The 15686-nt window shown below is 40.3% G+C and overlaps 1 protein-coding gene across 5 annotated transcripts in view; it reads left to right on the forward strand.

Annotated features, from left to right (window-relative positions):
- LOC105090999 (phosphatidylinositol 3,4,5-trisphosphate 3-phosphatase TPTE2) overlaps positions 1-15009 on the forward strand; it is an 89496-nt gene extending 74487 nt beyond the window's left edge. For all 5 annotated transcript variants that reach the window (XM_010982408.3, XM_031465939.2, XM_010982410.3 and 2 more), the window contains 7 exons: positions 2714-2775; positions 4287-4367; positions 7076-7181; positions 8086-8177; positions 11702-11794; positions 13111-13181; positions 14731-15009. In XM_010982408.3, coding sequence (XP_010980710.1) covers positions 2714-2775; positions 4287-4367; positions 7076-7181; positions 8086-8177; positions 11702-11794; positions 13111-13181; positions 14731-14839 — 614 coding nt within the window. In that variant the 3' untranslated portion in view covers positions 14840-15009. The remainder of the gene's footprint in view (positions 1-2713; positions 2776-4286; positions 4368-7075; positions 7182-8085; positions 8178-11701; positions 11795-13110; positions 13182-14730) is intronic.
- The last annotated feature ends 677 nt before the right edge of the window (positions 15010-15686 follow it).

Here is a 15686-nt window from a genome sequence, read left to right on the forward strand (position 1 = left end):
AAAGAGTAAAGAAGGGAGGAATAGATAAACAAGATTATACTGTTTAGCACAGGGAAATATATACAAGATCTTATGATAGCTCACAGAGAAAAAAATGTGACAATGGATATATGTATGTTCATGTATAACTGAAAAATTGTGCTCTACACTGGAATTTGACACAACATTGTAAAATGATTATAAATCAATAAAAAATGTTAAAAAAAAAAAAAAAGAAGAAGGGAGGAAAGCAGGAAGAGGAGAACTAAGGAAGGTTGAGTGTGATTTCTCTTGTTTATTTTCAAATGTCCTGGCATCAGATTGTTTAAAACATCATCTAATACTAATGTCTACAGTGGGTTCCCTTTTTCATTCCTTACATTACTTTCTTGGCATCTTCTTTCTTTTTTCTTTTGATTAGTCTCATTTGGGATTTATTAATTTAATTAATCCTTTCAAAGAACCCAATTTTTTGGCTTTACTGATTTTCTCTGATATTTGTTTTCTATTTCATCAATTACTAGATATCTTTAGTGTTTCCTTCTTTCCACTTTCTTTGGTTTAATTTGTTGTTCTCCTAACTTCTTGAGGTGGATGATTAAGTCATAGATTTTCAGCCTTTCTCTTTTCTCTTTAGCACTTAAGGCTACAAATCTCCCTCTAAGAATTGCTTTAGCTTCATCCAAGTATTTATATGTAGTATTTTCATTATTGTTTAGTTCAAAATATTTTCTAATTTTCATTGTGCTTGTTTCTTTGACTCATGGGTTATATAGAAGTATATTTTCTTATTTTTGAACATAGGATTTTTTTATTATTTTCTAGTTATTGATTCTGGTTGTATTGTATTGTGGTCAGAGAACATATGTATTTTTTTTCAGTTCTTTGAAATTTGTTTAGACTTGCTTTATGGCCCAGAATTTGGTCAGTTTTATCTGTGCACTTGGAAGTGTATGGTGCATTGTGGTGAATAGTGTTCCATATGTGTCCATTAGGTTGTTTGTTAATTGTTTTATTCAAATCTTCTGTATCCTTACTGACATTTTATTTTGGTTTGATCGAATTTTTACAGTATAATTTCTTCCTCCCCACTATTAACTTGGAAGTCATACACTCTTTTTATACTCCTTTGGTAATTACTCTAAAAATTTCAACCTGCATTCTTCTAGCTATCAATTTTTTAAAATGTTGACCTTGTCTCTAGCAATCTTCCTCAACTCTCTCATTAGTGTTACCAGTTAGCTTATAGATTTACTTGGATTTTTCTAGTCTGCAAATAATGAGCTCAGTGGTAGAGTGCATGCCTGGCCTTTCCAAGAAATAACTCCAGTGGAGGGACTCACACTTAAAAAGCTAAAACCTTTGTCCAACATCAAAAGTTTAGCAAATGAATATATATTTATGTTTTAAGTTGAAATACTGAAGACAAATATAAATCATTTTTAAAATTTTTATTTATTTTTGTTGGGGAGGTAATTAGGTTTATTTATTTACTTATTTAATGGAGGTACTGGGGATTGAACCCAGGACCTTGTGCATGGCTGGGCATGCGCTCTACCACCGAGCTATCCCCTCCCCTCAAGTATAAATGGTTGGAATGATTCCTTGAATACCTGACTTGACTGGATGAGAGAGCATCTACTATATCTGTGGTTGTACTTCTCCACAGCCACCAGGAAGTGAATCAGCAAAAGTTTCTTTCAAATGGGAAAATATTAGGGTTATAAAGACCCAGAGATGTTGTCTAAAATTGAAATGTTCACAGTCTATACAACTGAGAGCTAGATTGTTAATGGTCAGTAGCCTTTTCTAACAAGAAGTTTTTATTGATCACAGCACAGGATGGTACAAAGTCCTCTTTGGAAGTACTTGTCTTAGTGGTTTTCAAACTACAGTTTGCAAAATAAATTTAGGTTCATTTTTTTTTAAAGGATAGAATAGAAAATAGAGTGTATTTCAAGTTAAAAGGATTGGTTTGGAATTACATAAAATGAGTTCAGCCTGTACTGGCTAAGACAAAAGCTGCAGATCATTGTGGAAATAAAAGAAGCAACATACTTTTAAAACTCAAATTTTTGTGTGGCAGAACAAAAATATAAAGTGGAATAAAACATGGGACTTTGAGGATGAAATGGCATGAAATCAAGTTTGCTTTAAAATGCTCCAGGAGTGAGGGAAGGGGAGAGGGAGGGAGAGAGGGAAGAGAAGAAAAATTAAACAAGTATAGTAATTAATATGACATTGAATCTGGAAAACAGGAATATGGGGGTTCATTGTACTGTTCTTCCTGCTTTCATATTTCTTATAACACACTGAAACTCTCAAATGGAAGAAATAATAGGTATTTTGCCAGGGCTAGACGGTGTTTTGCATTCTGTCCATGTTTTATAGTTTCTCTTACTGACATCAGTAGAAAAGGGGGATGTGGCATTAGCCCTTCCCTGGTGAGCATCTCTTCAGCTGTAGAGCCCTAGAGCTGACTGCCGCTGTCTGCTCCTGCAGGCGCAGGGCTCCTGATCCGGAGCAACATGCTCGTGCCCATTCAGGCACACAGTCAGCACCGCATTCCAGGTGGAGCCTCAGGGTCAGGAAACAGCTTTGGCTATCTCTGAATATTTTGAACTAGCACTTTTAGGGTGAAAGAAAAATCAGTCCAACATGAACTGTATTTCTGAGAGTAGTAGTATCCTCAGGACTACCATGAACTATGGTCCTGAACTGACTTCTTTTCTAGGAAGAACTGGGACCATGATTTGTGCCTACCTGCTTGCCAGTGAACGATTTACAACTGCGGAGGTATGGAAGATGCTGCCACAGACTCTGTCTTAGGCTGATTGAATTTGCCAGCTTTGCAGCCTCACTGGGAGGATGCAAGATGATTCCCTGTGTCATGGTACTTGGTGAAATTGTAATCGGAGAGGCGGTTATTTGGAAGCTGGGTTTTGATATTTTCCTGTTTAGCTGGTGCTAGTGAGTAACTGACCTAAGTGTCTCTTCCTCTGGGCCAGGACCGAGGGGTGAGGTCAGCGAGACACTCATCTCAGACACAAGATGTAAGGGAATGCCCCAACTCTCAGTAATTAAGATAATAATTTTCTAATGCAATATTTTTTAAAACCAAAATTAATGCCCAAAGATCCATCATGGATACAATACCAACATTTTAAATAAAGACAGGACCCAGTAGAGGCAGGGGCAGTGTGAAAGGAGTAAGGTCGAATTATGCAAGTGCAAAAAGCCTCAGCGTCCAGGAAGCTTGACTTGCCTCCCCTGGTCGCAGGCCTGCTCTCACTCCCACCGGCTGTAGGCCTTCCTCCTTCCTCACAAGAGCGACATGAAGACTGGTTAGGGAAATTTTCTAAGGACCCTGCACATCCTTGGAAGTGCTAGTAGGTAAAAGGCATCCTTTTCCAACTCGGAACAAAGTCTCTCCGGGATGTTACTATCTTTCCATAGTCAGTATCTGTGGGGCCGGTGCCCCCTGGAAGTTTCTGAGAAGACAGGAAGGGCTGCTTCTCCTTCGTAAAGCAGGGTTCTCACCCTTTTGTCTGCTGTGATCTTGCTGAGAAGCTCCCACTTGGAGGGCACACTCCCCGCAGCTCTGCTCCTCCCTCCACCTGCGGCCCGGAGAAGAGAGGCTGGGGTTCTGCCCAGGGCCCAGCGCTCTGATGCCACCGCTGGCTTTCTTCCCATTTGAGACCCACAGCCTAGGAAAAGGGACGTTCTCAGACAAACTGTGGGTCGCAATCTCTTAGTGAGTTGTGAAATCAACTCATTGACTTGCGACCAGCACTTTTAAAATAAAATGGAATAGATTAGAATAGAAAACATCAAAAGGTAAGTACTGTTTTGTGAAGCTTTTGTTTTAGTTGTGTGTGTATATGTGTTGGTATCTCCCAGGTTTATGAATATGGATTGTAGCTTTAAAAACAAGTTTGAAAGCCGCTGGTCTGGAGCCCAAGACCAGTGCTCCAGGCCTGGGCCAGCTCTGACAGGCTGCTTACATCTCCAATGACAGGTCACTTGGTTTTCTTTTGGTCTCAGTTGTTTTCATTTGTAAAATGGAAAAATGGGAAGAAGGACCAGATGATCTCTGAGGTCTCCCCAGCTCTGAAATTCCACGTCTTTATGACCGTTTGAATGAGGGCAGGCCTTGATGTGACTCTGTTAACTCTGTTATGTTGGGTAGCCTCTGCCCTGAGACCACTGACTTAAGGAAATGACGCGTCCTTAGGAGCTTTAAGAATGCCTTATTCGGGAAAGGAAAGTGCAGATGACCCATGATCGGACTGTCCCCTTTTCTGCAGGACAGCCTGTATTATTTTGGAGAACGACGAACAGATAAATCCACCAGCAACAAATATCAGGGAGTAGAGACTCCTTCTCAGGTAAGTTTTCTTTTTCAAAAGGGGGGGTGCTCCGGGGAATTAGGCGACGATTGGTGCCTATCACCTAGTTTCCCTGTAGCCTGTCCTCCTTGGGTGCCCGTGCCAGGCCGTGGTCCCTCCAGAGGCCACGAGCCCTGCACCCAGCGTTGCTTGTGCTTTGCCAGCACCGAGTTCTCCCCAGAGCACCCTGCTTCCTATTTTATATTGGCTACTGTTTGCAGAGTTCAGGAGCTGACTCCCTTCCCAAAGCAGGAAGGGCCAGTTCCAAAGGATCCAGACCCCTGAAGATTACCTAAAGTCGCCATCCTTTTATTTTCCTGTGAAGAGGAACTGAGTCTTTCACGAGCCCCCTTAGGGCAACTCAGCTCTTGCAGAACATCACAAGCGTGTGTGTATATACACACATGTGCGAGTGGGGAGGAGGAGAGAGGCAGAGACAGAAAGAAGGTGGGAGGGGGCTGTATTTTGAAAGAGGAAAGGAAAAAAGTAACATTTTTCAAAAACCTATTATACACTAGACACTATTGTACTTTTACGTATTTTTAATACTCAGACAATCCACGTGAAATATATGCTATTGCCCTATTTTTTTCCTTTTGAAAACATTTTGTTACAGGCTTTTTCAAACATAAAAAGGCAAGATAGTCGTACATTAAACCCCCTTGCAGTCATCACACGGCTTCAGCGACCGTTTCATCACGTAGCCAGCCACGTTTCATCCCTTCCCTCCCCGCCTCCTCACGCACACCCACGCACCACGTTTTCTCTAAACCCAGATTTGAAGGAAATCCCAGACATCAGATCATTTTATCCCGCAAGTATCCCACCAAAAAACCCCCCCAAAAAACAAAAAACCTTAAAACCATTTACATATCTAAAAATGTTAGACCTTAATATCAAATATATAGTCCTTATTTTTATTTCCATAATTATCTTAAAATCTTTAAAATTTAGTTTGTTTCAATCAGGATCCAAACAAGGGTGCACATTTCATTGGGTTGCTATGTCTCTTTGTCTCTTTTTGTTGATAAGTTTCCCATTTCTCTTTTATTCCTTGTAATTTATTTACTGTAGAAACCGGGGCATTTATCCTATAGAATTTACAACATTCTAGACTTTGGTGAATCATGCTAAAAGTTTTGCATTCATTACCTCATTTAATGTTCTCAGTAATTCAGTGAGTGGGCACCATTATGATTCCCATTCTACAGAATGGGAAATTGAGGCTCAGAGAAATTAACTTTTTGAACCAAGAACTCAAATCCAGATCTATCAAACTTTGAAGCCTGTTATTTCCCATCCTGTGAACAGATTCTCACCTCTTGCCTTTTCTATGTTGCCCCTCACACCAAAGTGAGGGGGGGTTGGGAATTCTTAAGTAAACGTGGGTAGGGCTGTGAATGGACGTTTTCTTTGAGTTAAGTGATGGGAGCTGAATAGACACCCTCGGCTTCGTTAGCAGAACACTGTTAACTGCCGGCTCAGGACATTTAATTTGGGGTAAAAGAATTCAGCCTTATCCACTGATATTTTTCTGCCACACCCAACCAAAAAAAGAAGGAAAAAAGACAGCCCCAGGCCGTAGGCTAAAAGCAACACGTGAACTACTGAAGCCCAGCTCTCATCATGCCTTTTCATGCTCAAAATCCACACTGGCTTCCCACTGCCAATGGCAACAAACATGCTGGAAGCTAGCACTCAAGATCTTCTACAATTTGGAGGCAGGAGCTCTTGCAAGCAGCTCTTCCCCGTTTCCTCAGTGGTCACGCGCAGCTTCTCTAACTTGAGTTCAGACGTGGCACACCCTAGGCTACAGCTGAGTCTGTTCTGATTCACTGGGCTAGCGATGTGGGGACTAGGCCCCATGACAGGGTTCCCTCCTTGCGGGGCGGTGATGCTCAGGTACCAGGCCCGCCTGGTCCTGCACTGTTGTGGGCCGTTCTACACACTGCATTTCATCCGCCCCTGAGTTAAGAACGTGCCAGGGCTTTCTCTTAATTGGCCCTTTCCGATGGAGAGTATAGTAGTTAATTTCACTAACACTTTCCAGTGGGTGGGGAAGGGTTGGTGGCTATTTAACTCCCCATTGATTCAGTACCAAAACTCTTCAGCTTTTAGAAAAAGATTCAAGGAGAGCCCTTTGAGTGGCTTGGCATAGGAGAAGGACTAGGCTAAGAGAATCCCCAGGGCTTCCTTGTGGAAGTAGAATTGGGGAAATGGAAGGTGAGGCAGTGCTAGCTGGCTGGGAGAAGAGAAGGCTGCGCACGATGTGCTGCTGGCCTCTGGAGGTCTCCCCTTGAGTTGTCACATGTTCCTTCTCCCATGCAGGGGAGGCCATTCTCCACCAAACACAAACCTTCCTTTGACTCAGTCACGGCCAAGCTTCTCCCCTCAGACCCACCTGTCTCACAGTCGCGCTTAACTGCATCCTGCTGTGATGTCATCGTCTGTTGCTTTCAATCCCAGCAGCCTCTGAACAGCACCTGGCTCCTCACTTGTTACTTCCCCGGGGCTCTTATCTCAGTCTTTTTTCCTAAGGTATATATTCCATTGTGAGGCAACATATGGTTGTGAGGCCAAAATGCCTCGTTATGTAAATAGCCCCTGATAAATGTTTCCTTAATCTATTCCTCTCCTTAAGAAAACTCAGGAATGCTGACTACAGACTCTTCACCTCCACTTAAATTGAGACTTCTCTCGTTTTGCAGAGTAGATTTGTTGGCTATTTTGCGAAGGTGAAAAATACCTACAACTTGCATCTTCCTCCAAGGAAAATACTCAAGATAAACAAGTTTGTGATTTATTCAATTCACGGTAAGTGCTCTATGGAGAACTGGAGAACTGGGCAGGAGGGTCGATGTTCTTACTGTTCCAGACGGTTTTCCCAGGGTCCTGTACTCTCTCCCTCCACCAGGCTGTGGATGTGATGTGACTGATTTGGCAGGATGCCATTCTATTTTTTAAAATAAACTTGATACCAAGTTTTGGATAGTTCTATTCCAGGTGTTAGTAAATTCTATTCAATAATGTGGTGTTAGAACAAACTTAAATGAAAGCAAACATAATAGAGAACAATCGAGAATGGTCAATGACTTGATTAGAATACTTGTTTTAGTTCTGTACCTTTAGTTCTGTGCATATTTAAGTGAAATATGCAAGGCTGGAAGGAGAGCAACAAAAATTAACTGGATGCTTGAGAAACCAGCCCTTTAAGGAAATACTAAAGTAAATGGGTCAGTTGAAAAAAAAGAGGGGAAGAAACCAATTGTAAATATATACTGAACATAGCGGGAATGTTTGGTTATGGCTATACTATATTTTCATAAAGACTGTAAAAGGAACTGGACTAGGGCAAGAGGCATTTAGACTATTCAATATTAAGGAACATCATGACTAGAAGTCTGAAGAAAGCAACGTATCAGCAAGAAAGGTTACAAGTCGCCTAATTTTTTTTTTCTAGAAAGGTAAAGCCATGAGTTTCTAAGTCTTAAAAGCTGAACTGTGTCTTTCTTTCCTCCAGCCTTATAAATTCTGCTTTAGGGGACAGGATTGGACTTAAAGACTTGTCTTTCAAAGACAAAATCCATGCAAGATCCAGATGATTCAATATTGATGCATTGTTAGCTGGGATAACTTTTTCTCTTTTTAATCCATATTGTTAATTTGTGAGACATTTTGATCTTTGCTCTAACCAGCCTAACTTTTTAATTTCATTCAGGCGTTGGAAAAGGTGATGGAAGTGATCTAGAAGTACAAATAATGATGAAACGAAAGACTGTCTTTTTCTGTTCAGCCTCCAGATACTGTAAGGTAAGAGAAAGTATGTGAACTGAACATTCTGGTGTTTGTTTTAAATCCCGATGTCAACTCAGCATATTGACCTCCCCAGACCATTGCTCCCCACAGGGAGAGGCCATGTTGCTCTCTGGTACCATCCAACGTGGTGAGCCTGGATTTGGATTCAAGTCAAGAGCTAAATTAAATTCATTGTTCAAAAATAGTTTTCAGGGCATTTTCCAGAATACATTTTCAGTTCAGAGGGGTGCTTTGCCTTCACTTTTCTACCAATGCCAAGCATGTTCCCCGAAATCTATCTGAGTTTTAAATTCATAAATCTGGTCACTTTTAGCCCTATTCTCTTCTTCTTGATCATTTTATTATATGGCACTGATTCTGAAATCTTAATATGCCTGAAAATAACCAGAGACTTGTAAACATGCAGGTTCCTAGGTTGTACCCCAAAAGTGTGATTCAGGAAGTCTGGAATGGGGTTCAGGAATCTCTAGACTTAGCAATGTCTTCTTAAAGTCAGGGCTTCCCTTTTTTATTTTCTGCCTGGATGAGCTGTTCATTGCTGTAAGTGGGATGTTAAAATCTCTTACTATTATTATATTGCTGTCTGTTACTATTAGCTTTACATATTGAGGTACTTCTGTGTTGGGTGCGTAAACGTCTTCAAGTGCTATATATCCTCTGGCTGGATTCTTTTATTACTATGTTAATGTTTTTTCGTCTTTTGTTAAAGCCTTTGTTTTTTTAATTTTTTAATTCTTTTGGATGTTTTTAAAGTATCGTTGATGTCCAATATTATGTTACAGGTGTACAACATAGTGAGTCACAATTTTTAAAGGTTATATTTCATTTATAGTTATTACAAAATATTGGTTATAGTCCCTGTATTGTTCAATATATCTCTGTAGCTTATTTCATATGTAAGTTTGTACCTCTTTGTCCCCTACCCGTCTTGCCCCACTCTATTACCTCTCCTTGTTGGTAAGTACTAGTTTGTTTTCTATATGAGTCTGTCTTTTCTGCTATATTCACTAATTTTATGTTTTAGATTTCACATGTAAGTGATAGGAAACAGTATTTTTCTCTTATTTCTCTTAGCACAATACCTCCAAGTCCATCCACATTGTTGCAAATGGCAAATTTTCATTTTTTATGGCTGTTTAGTACTCCGTTGTGTATACCACACCTTCTTGATCCATTTGTCTGTTAATGGACATTAGGTTGCTTCTTTATCTTGGCCACCGTAAGTAATGCTTCTGTGAACACTGGAGTGCATGTATCTTTTCCAGTTAGTGTCTTTGGTTTAGTGGTGATGACTTCCTTTAGATTTTGCTTGTCAGGGAAACTCTCTCCTTCAATTGTGAACAGTAACCTTGCCAGATAAGAGTATTCGTGGTTGTGTTTTTGCTCTTAGTACTTCGACTATTTTGTGCCACTCCCACATCCCCTGTAAAGTTTCTGCTGAAAAATCAGCTGATAGTCTTGTGTGGGTGTAACTAGTTCTCTTTCTGTGCTTTTGCATCTGATATGCTGTTGCTCCCATCTCGTGTGTTATTCATTTCACTTACTGTGTTTTTCAGCTCTGGTTGTTTCATTTTTATATTTTATACCTCTTTGTTGAGGTTGTCCCTGTGGTCGCTCTTCTCCCAACTTTGGTGGGCATTACTTTGAGTACTTTTTCAGGTAGGTTACTTATGTCCACATTGTGTAGTTCTTTTTCTAAGGTTTTGTCTTGTTCTATCATTCGGAACATAGTCCTCTGCCTCCTCATTTTCCCTAACTCCCTGTGTTTGTTTCTGTGTATTAGGTAGAGCTGGTCTGGAAAAAGTAGCCTTATGCAGGTTTCCTTTGGGACCCAGAAGAGCAATCCCCACTGGTCAGCAGAGCCAGGGCTGTTGTCCTTTTGGGTGCATGGCCCTCCTGTTGGAGTGGCACCACAGCTGCTTTAGGTGCACGAGTGGCTGGGCCTGGACCCCAAGCTTGCCGGCTCCTTTGTGGGCAGGGCTGGCGTACCACAGCAGTTGCAGGCTCAGTTGAGTGAGCTGCCCCCCCCCCCAGGGTGGAAGCTGCTTTAGGGGGACAGGCGGTGGTAGTGGGGGCCAGACCCAGTTGAGAACTCCTGCTGGGTGTGTCAGGATAGGAGTCGCTTTGGAGGGGTGCCAGCTGGGGCCTGGCAAGCAGTGTTCAGATGTTCAAAATGGCCCATCAGTGCTGGGCCAGCGAGGTGGAGGGAGAATTTCTTAAATGCCTGCCCCTCTGGCACTCACCCTCAAGTTAATGAATCTACTTCACGTATAGCCTGAGCACTTTTCAGATGGCTGCTCCTGCCCCAGGACTTGAAGTGAGTTTGTGCCCATGCTGTTTAAGAGTGAAGTCTTGGTTTCCTGCAGCCTTTTGGCTCTCCCGGACACAAGCCCTGCTGGTTTTCAACCAGGGGTTCATCTTCCCAGTGCAGATGTGGGGTGTCTGATGTGGAGTTCCCACCCGACTACTCCTTAGGGAGAAGTTCCGTTTTTGTGATATCTCCTCCTGCTTGTGGGGAGCCACACTGGGAGTGTGGGTCCTGATTAGACCACATCCCTGGCCCTCCGACCTGTCTCACTGTTTTTCCTTCATATCCTTAGTTGTAGAAGAGCTGTTCTGCTCGTCTTCAGGTCATTCTCAGAGAGGTGTTCTTTAGGTAGTGGTAGTGTTGGCGTGTCCTTGGGAGCAGGTGAGTATGGCATCTTCCCAGCTCCACATCGTGATCCCGCCTCGGTCCTCCTCTTCATCTGTATAGATCCTTCCATGCCCAACTCAGTTTCTGCCTCCTTGGTGAGACCTTCTCATTCTACACCTCAATCTACCTCGCTGGAGCACACAACAGCACTCTTAGTCTCCATCATACAGCCTGACACGTAATAATACACCATTCTGCTATTGCTCTTGATGTGTTTAACCCCCGGAAGCATCAGCTGCATCTGCACTTTCTTTTCTATTTTTCACAGGGTCTACCGTGGACTCTTCTCATTGTGGGTACCATTATCATAGAACAGTAGATCAATAACAAAGACATACTCAGTATAGCTTCAAAGTCATTCATTCTAGAGACTTGACCTATCTTTGGTCACTCCATCCATCAATCTGCTATGGTCAAGGCCTATGATCCCATCAGAAAATAGTTTTGAGAAAACGTGACCAATCATGCTTTGCTTTTTGAATGTGGTTGCCAGCTTTAAAACTGAGCTGCCTACAGATTCCTAACATAAAAATCAGATGACGCATTCAACAGTAATGGCTTCTTGGTTAAAGTCTAAATTGAATAATCTTGCTTTTTAATAGTGCCCCACCATAACCCTCAACCACGCTGACTTTTTAAAAAGGTAAATAAAAGTATTGCAACTTTACAGAAATAATGATTAATATTTATACATGGAGTGATTAGGCTATAAGACCAAGAGTACTTGGTAAGTATAAGAAGCCTCAGTAAGTGAACAGGGACTTCACTGTTATCTCATTATCAGCTAGGTTAATAGTTCTGAATTCCGTGTGTTTGTTCACAGATAGTTCATGACGCTGAATCAAACAGAGTAATAATTAATATATTCAACTCTCCACTTCTGTATGATGAGGTAAAAGTGAGGTTTCTCTCTTCGGTGAGTAACCAAGTGGTAACCTATGCTGTTCTTCTTGTCTGGTCTTTTGAATGATTCTGGTTTGGCCTTTCCTTTGCTACAGTTCCCAACAAGGGAGATGACAGATGTCAACCCCTAGCCAGGGAGGGGGAGAAAACCAAGTCACATCTGTAACAAAATTTTTAAAAAGAAGAGCATATGTAATTAAACATCTTTTATGGCTCATTTGGGTTTTTTTCCCCTAAGTTCTACACAATTTACATGTATTAATTTTCAGATAAGAAAAATACAAAAACCAGAATGTTTAAAAAAAAAAAAAGTATGTGTTCCTACATTGCGGTGATCACATTTTTGTTTTGTGTCTTTAAAACACATTGCTCCCCACAATTCAGAAAACACTTTGAGGGAGATTTTTGCTTTCCTCTCAATTGATATATAATTCATTTTAAATAGTATATTTAATCCAATATTTTCCTTATGAAAAATAAGAATGTCTGCCATTGTCATCACTCTGAATATCATGAGGGTATAATTTACATTGACCTGTCCTAAAATGTATGCCTGAGTATTATTCTGTATGCAGCACATTTCTAAGCCTCAAATCGTTTCATTTTCCTATTAAGTCATCAGTCAGAACTGCCAACAAGTAACTGTGTTGGTCAACGTAAAGCGTATTTGCTGTGCCCTCCTTCATCCCCTGCTTGCTCCCTGTTGGAGAACTTATTACGTTTGAAGTGGTAAACGTGTTGAAGCCAGTGACCTGGAGTTCCATGTTGGACGGGTTACCCCTTGAATAATGGAGCCAGTCTGAACTGCCCTCATCAGTGTTTTTCTAAGCAGAAGCGCTGGTGTAAGGGGCACTAGCCAAGAGGGTGCTGGTAATATCTGGCCTTTGTGATTTTTAAGGGCCATGAGGTAAAAGCACTTTAAGAAATTGTAGGTACTTCTATAATCAGTAATGGTTAACCATCCAGTATAGCTATGGATACTACATTGGGGCATGAATAGGTCCTTCGTATCTGTTTAGCGCTATCCAAATCAGATTAAAAGACCAGTGTCTAACTTTATGAATACCTATCATAGAAGAAATACGTTTTCTTAAAAATTTTTGCTAGACAGGGCAAGAGGAAGGAATAGCAATCTCTCAAAGCCTCCTCCTTGATGTCTTGAGTGTAATGCTATAAACTGTAAATGCTGCATTTTCAATAGCTACTGGTATTTGGTGAACATACAAATGAATAAAGGAAGCAATTTTAATCCCTTTGGAATGATTAGTTCTTGGTATCAATTTTACTGTGAAAAATAACCTTTTTTTTTTTAAACCATGTCTTTTTTAGGCTCTTCCTCGGTACTATGACAACTGTCCATTTTACTTTTGGTTCCATACATCTTTCATACAAGATAACAGGTACGACTATGATCTAATCCAGTAGAAACAGCCTAATCCCCCATGTCTTTATAACGCATAATGGAAAGCCTTTTGCAGACTGCCATAAACTCAATTTATAGAAACAAAAAAAAATCCTCAAGATACCAATCTTCACTGCCTTGCTTATCGCGATCTGGTTTTTAAAATATGGTTATTCTTGAGACCCACTGTTGCATTATCCTCAAGGCCCATGCCATGGGACTGCACTATACATTAAAACACACTATAATCAGATCTTGAGTGTGGTAATAAATCCCTCCCATGGAAGTTTAATATGAGTCTGCTCAGTACCTTGAATACGGCAGGTCCTCAGTGTGTGCTGATTTACTGATAACTAACATCAAATTCTATCCCAAAGTAAGGCATCGTCCAGGGAGGCTTCAGTTAGTTTAGAAGCTGATTGACACATTTATATCTAGGGCAGAAGTTGTAAGACACAGTAAGTATCAATGAAGACAGCTTTGAAAATCATTAATAGTCTCTCATTTAAAATGATTCTAAAAACTGAGTAATTTTTTTTAAAGTAATTATTTGAAAAATTTCCCAAAGAACTTCTACCATATCTGGAAACTCACTCCTAAATCTACAAGTTCCCCACTTTGAGTATTTGTTCTGTGGTGCTGAAAAGTTGAGATGATTTTTAGCACCATACCATTCAATACAAAAGGAAAAATATTCCAAAAATCATACAGGTGAGTTTTTGAAGTGGCTGTGATTGTATGTGGCGTATATATAATAGTTCTCATGACATACAATACTAGCCTTTTCTTAAAGTGTGAACTTCACCTAATTCCACCTCAAGTCCAGAAAGGCAACAGTGAACTGAACAGCTGGTCCACACACCTATAATGCACACACTGTTAGTGGATTTTGACAGAGTGAACTTTGAATTTGAAGGAACGTTTTTACCAATTTTCTCCCTAAATGTATACAAACTTTGACTCAGTCCGAGCAAAGTCCCTCAAATAGATAATGGGGTGAAACTTCATTTGGTGCTACACCTTCCTCAAAAGTGGTCCTTGCTAAAGGACAGCTTTTTATTTTTTCCTTTTAAAACACTGTTCATATATTGGGCAACAAACTAGATCACATTTCTCATTTTTATGGTTTATAAAGATTTAGCTTTTACAAATTTACCGTACTACTTGGCAAAGTTGTTTCTGTTAGTTACGGAGACTGTTAATTTGCCCCAAATGCCAACTTCATCATTTAAAAGGCACTCATTTTGTTACTGGGTTTTAATATACATCTAGTCTGCTGTCACATATAGAAATTAAACCCAGATGTTAATTCCTTAAAAGGCAATATTAAAAGAATCAGTAGCACACTGTTACTGAAGGTTATGACATTCCGTGTCTTAATAGAGAAAGTGGGAGAGCTGGCTCTTAGAAAGCTAACCAGACACCAAGAAGGGGCTGAGACTAAAGGTGACCAGCAAGGCTATTTTTTTTTTTTTTTTAATTCTAACAAGGGTATCCAGCAGGGCTTTCCTGTTAGCCCTAAAATGTAATTTTTTTTTCTATTCTAGGTTATATCTTTCAAGAAATGAACTGGATAATCCTCACAAACCAAAAACATGGAAAATTTATCGTTCAGATTTTGCAGTCGAGGTGTATTTTGATGAAGTTAAGTTGTAGTTACAACCAGCAGTATCTGATTAAGTGTAGTCCCCTCTTCTAGGATAGAATTCTAGGATAGAATCATAGTCTTCCCAATCCTTTCTACATATTTATAGCTTTTAAACCTGTTTCCTTACTGATATATTTATGTAATGTACATGTTCTTGATACGTCTATTAAATATATATACAAAGAATGTCAGCGGCGGTATCTTTTTTGAAGGAACGTACACATTGTTATACAGAGTTTTCATCTGTATGGAGATAAATTTGAAACAGTACACAGAACCATCAGTTATCACTTTTAAGAACTCAAAATTTTCATATAAAAATTGAGATATTTAAAAAATTAATTTCCCCCAATACTTTGGGTTTACTTCATTCGCTTATATTTTTTGGACAAGTATGTATCCCCTGCTTTGTTTCACATTTATAATTTCAGATATTAGACCGGCAATTTCTAACTCCTTCCTCTACTTGACTTCCAAACTGTTAAGCATCAGAACGGCAGCAAAGACTGTTTTAAAACCCGGAGGAATGTTCACACCTGCAGCCTCCCACCCTCAACACACGTTTTTCTCTTGCTCGCCAAGCACTACACAAAGCAAGCTTCCTTTAATTACACACACAACTTCGGGGAGGTCAGAGAATCTTGGTAAACATGAAGGATAAAGACTCTTCCGGACCTTCTGCTTTTGTGTAACATCACAAGTGAAATCAAAGGAATTATTTCCACAGAGGAATCTAGCTTTTAAACCCCACCACCCCTGCTCCAAACCAGCTTCACCTAAGCTTGGGAAACTCTGCAATAAGGTCACCCTTTCACATAGACACTGGTTAGTCCTGTGCCCACAGGGAATCATTTT

Source organism: Camelus dromedarius, chromosome 13 (assembly GCF_036321535.1).
Source record: "Camelus dromedarius isolate mCamDro1 chromosome 13, mCamDro1.pat, whole genome shotgun sequence".
In the NCBI taxonomy this organism is placed as follows: Eukaryota; Metazoa; Chordata; class Mammalia; order Artiodactyla; family Camelidae; genus Camelus; species Camelus dromedarius.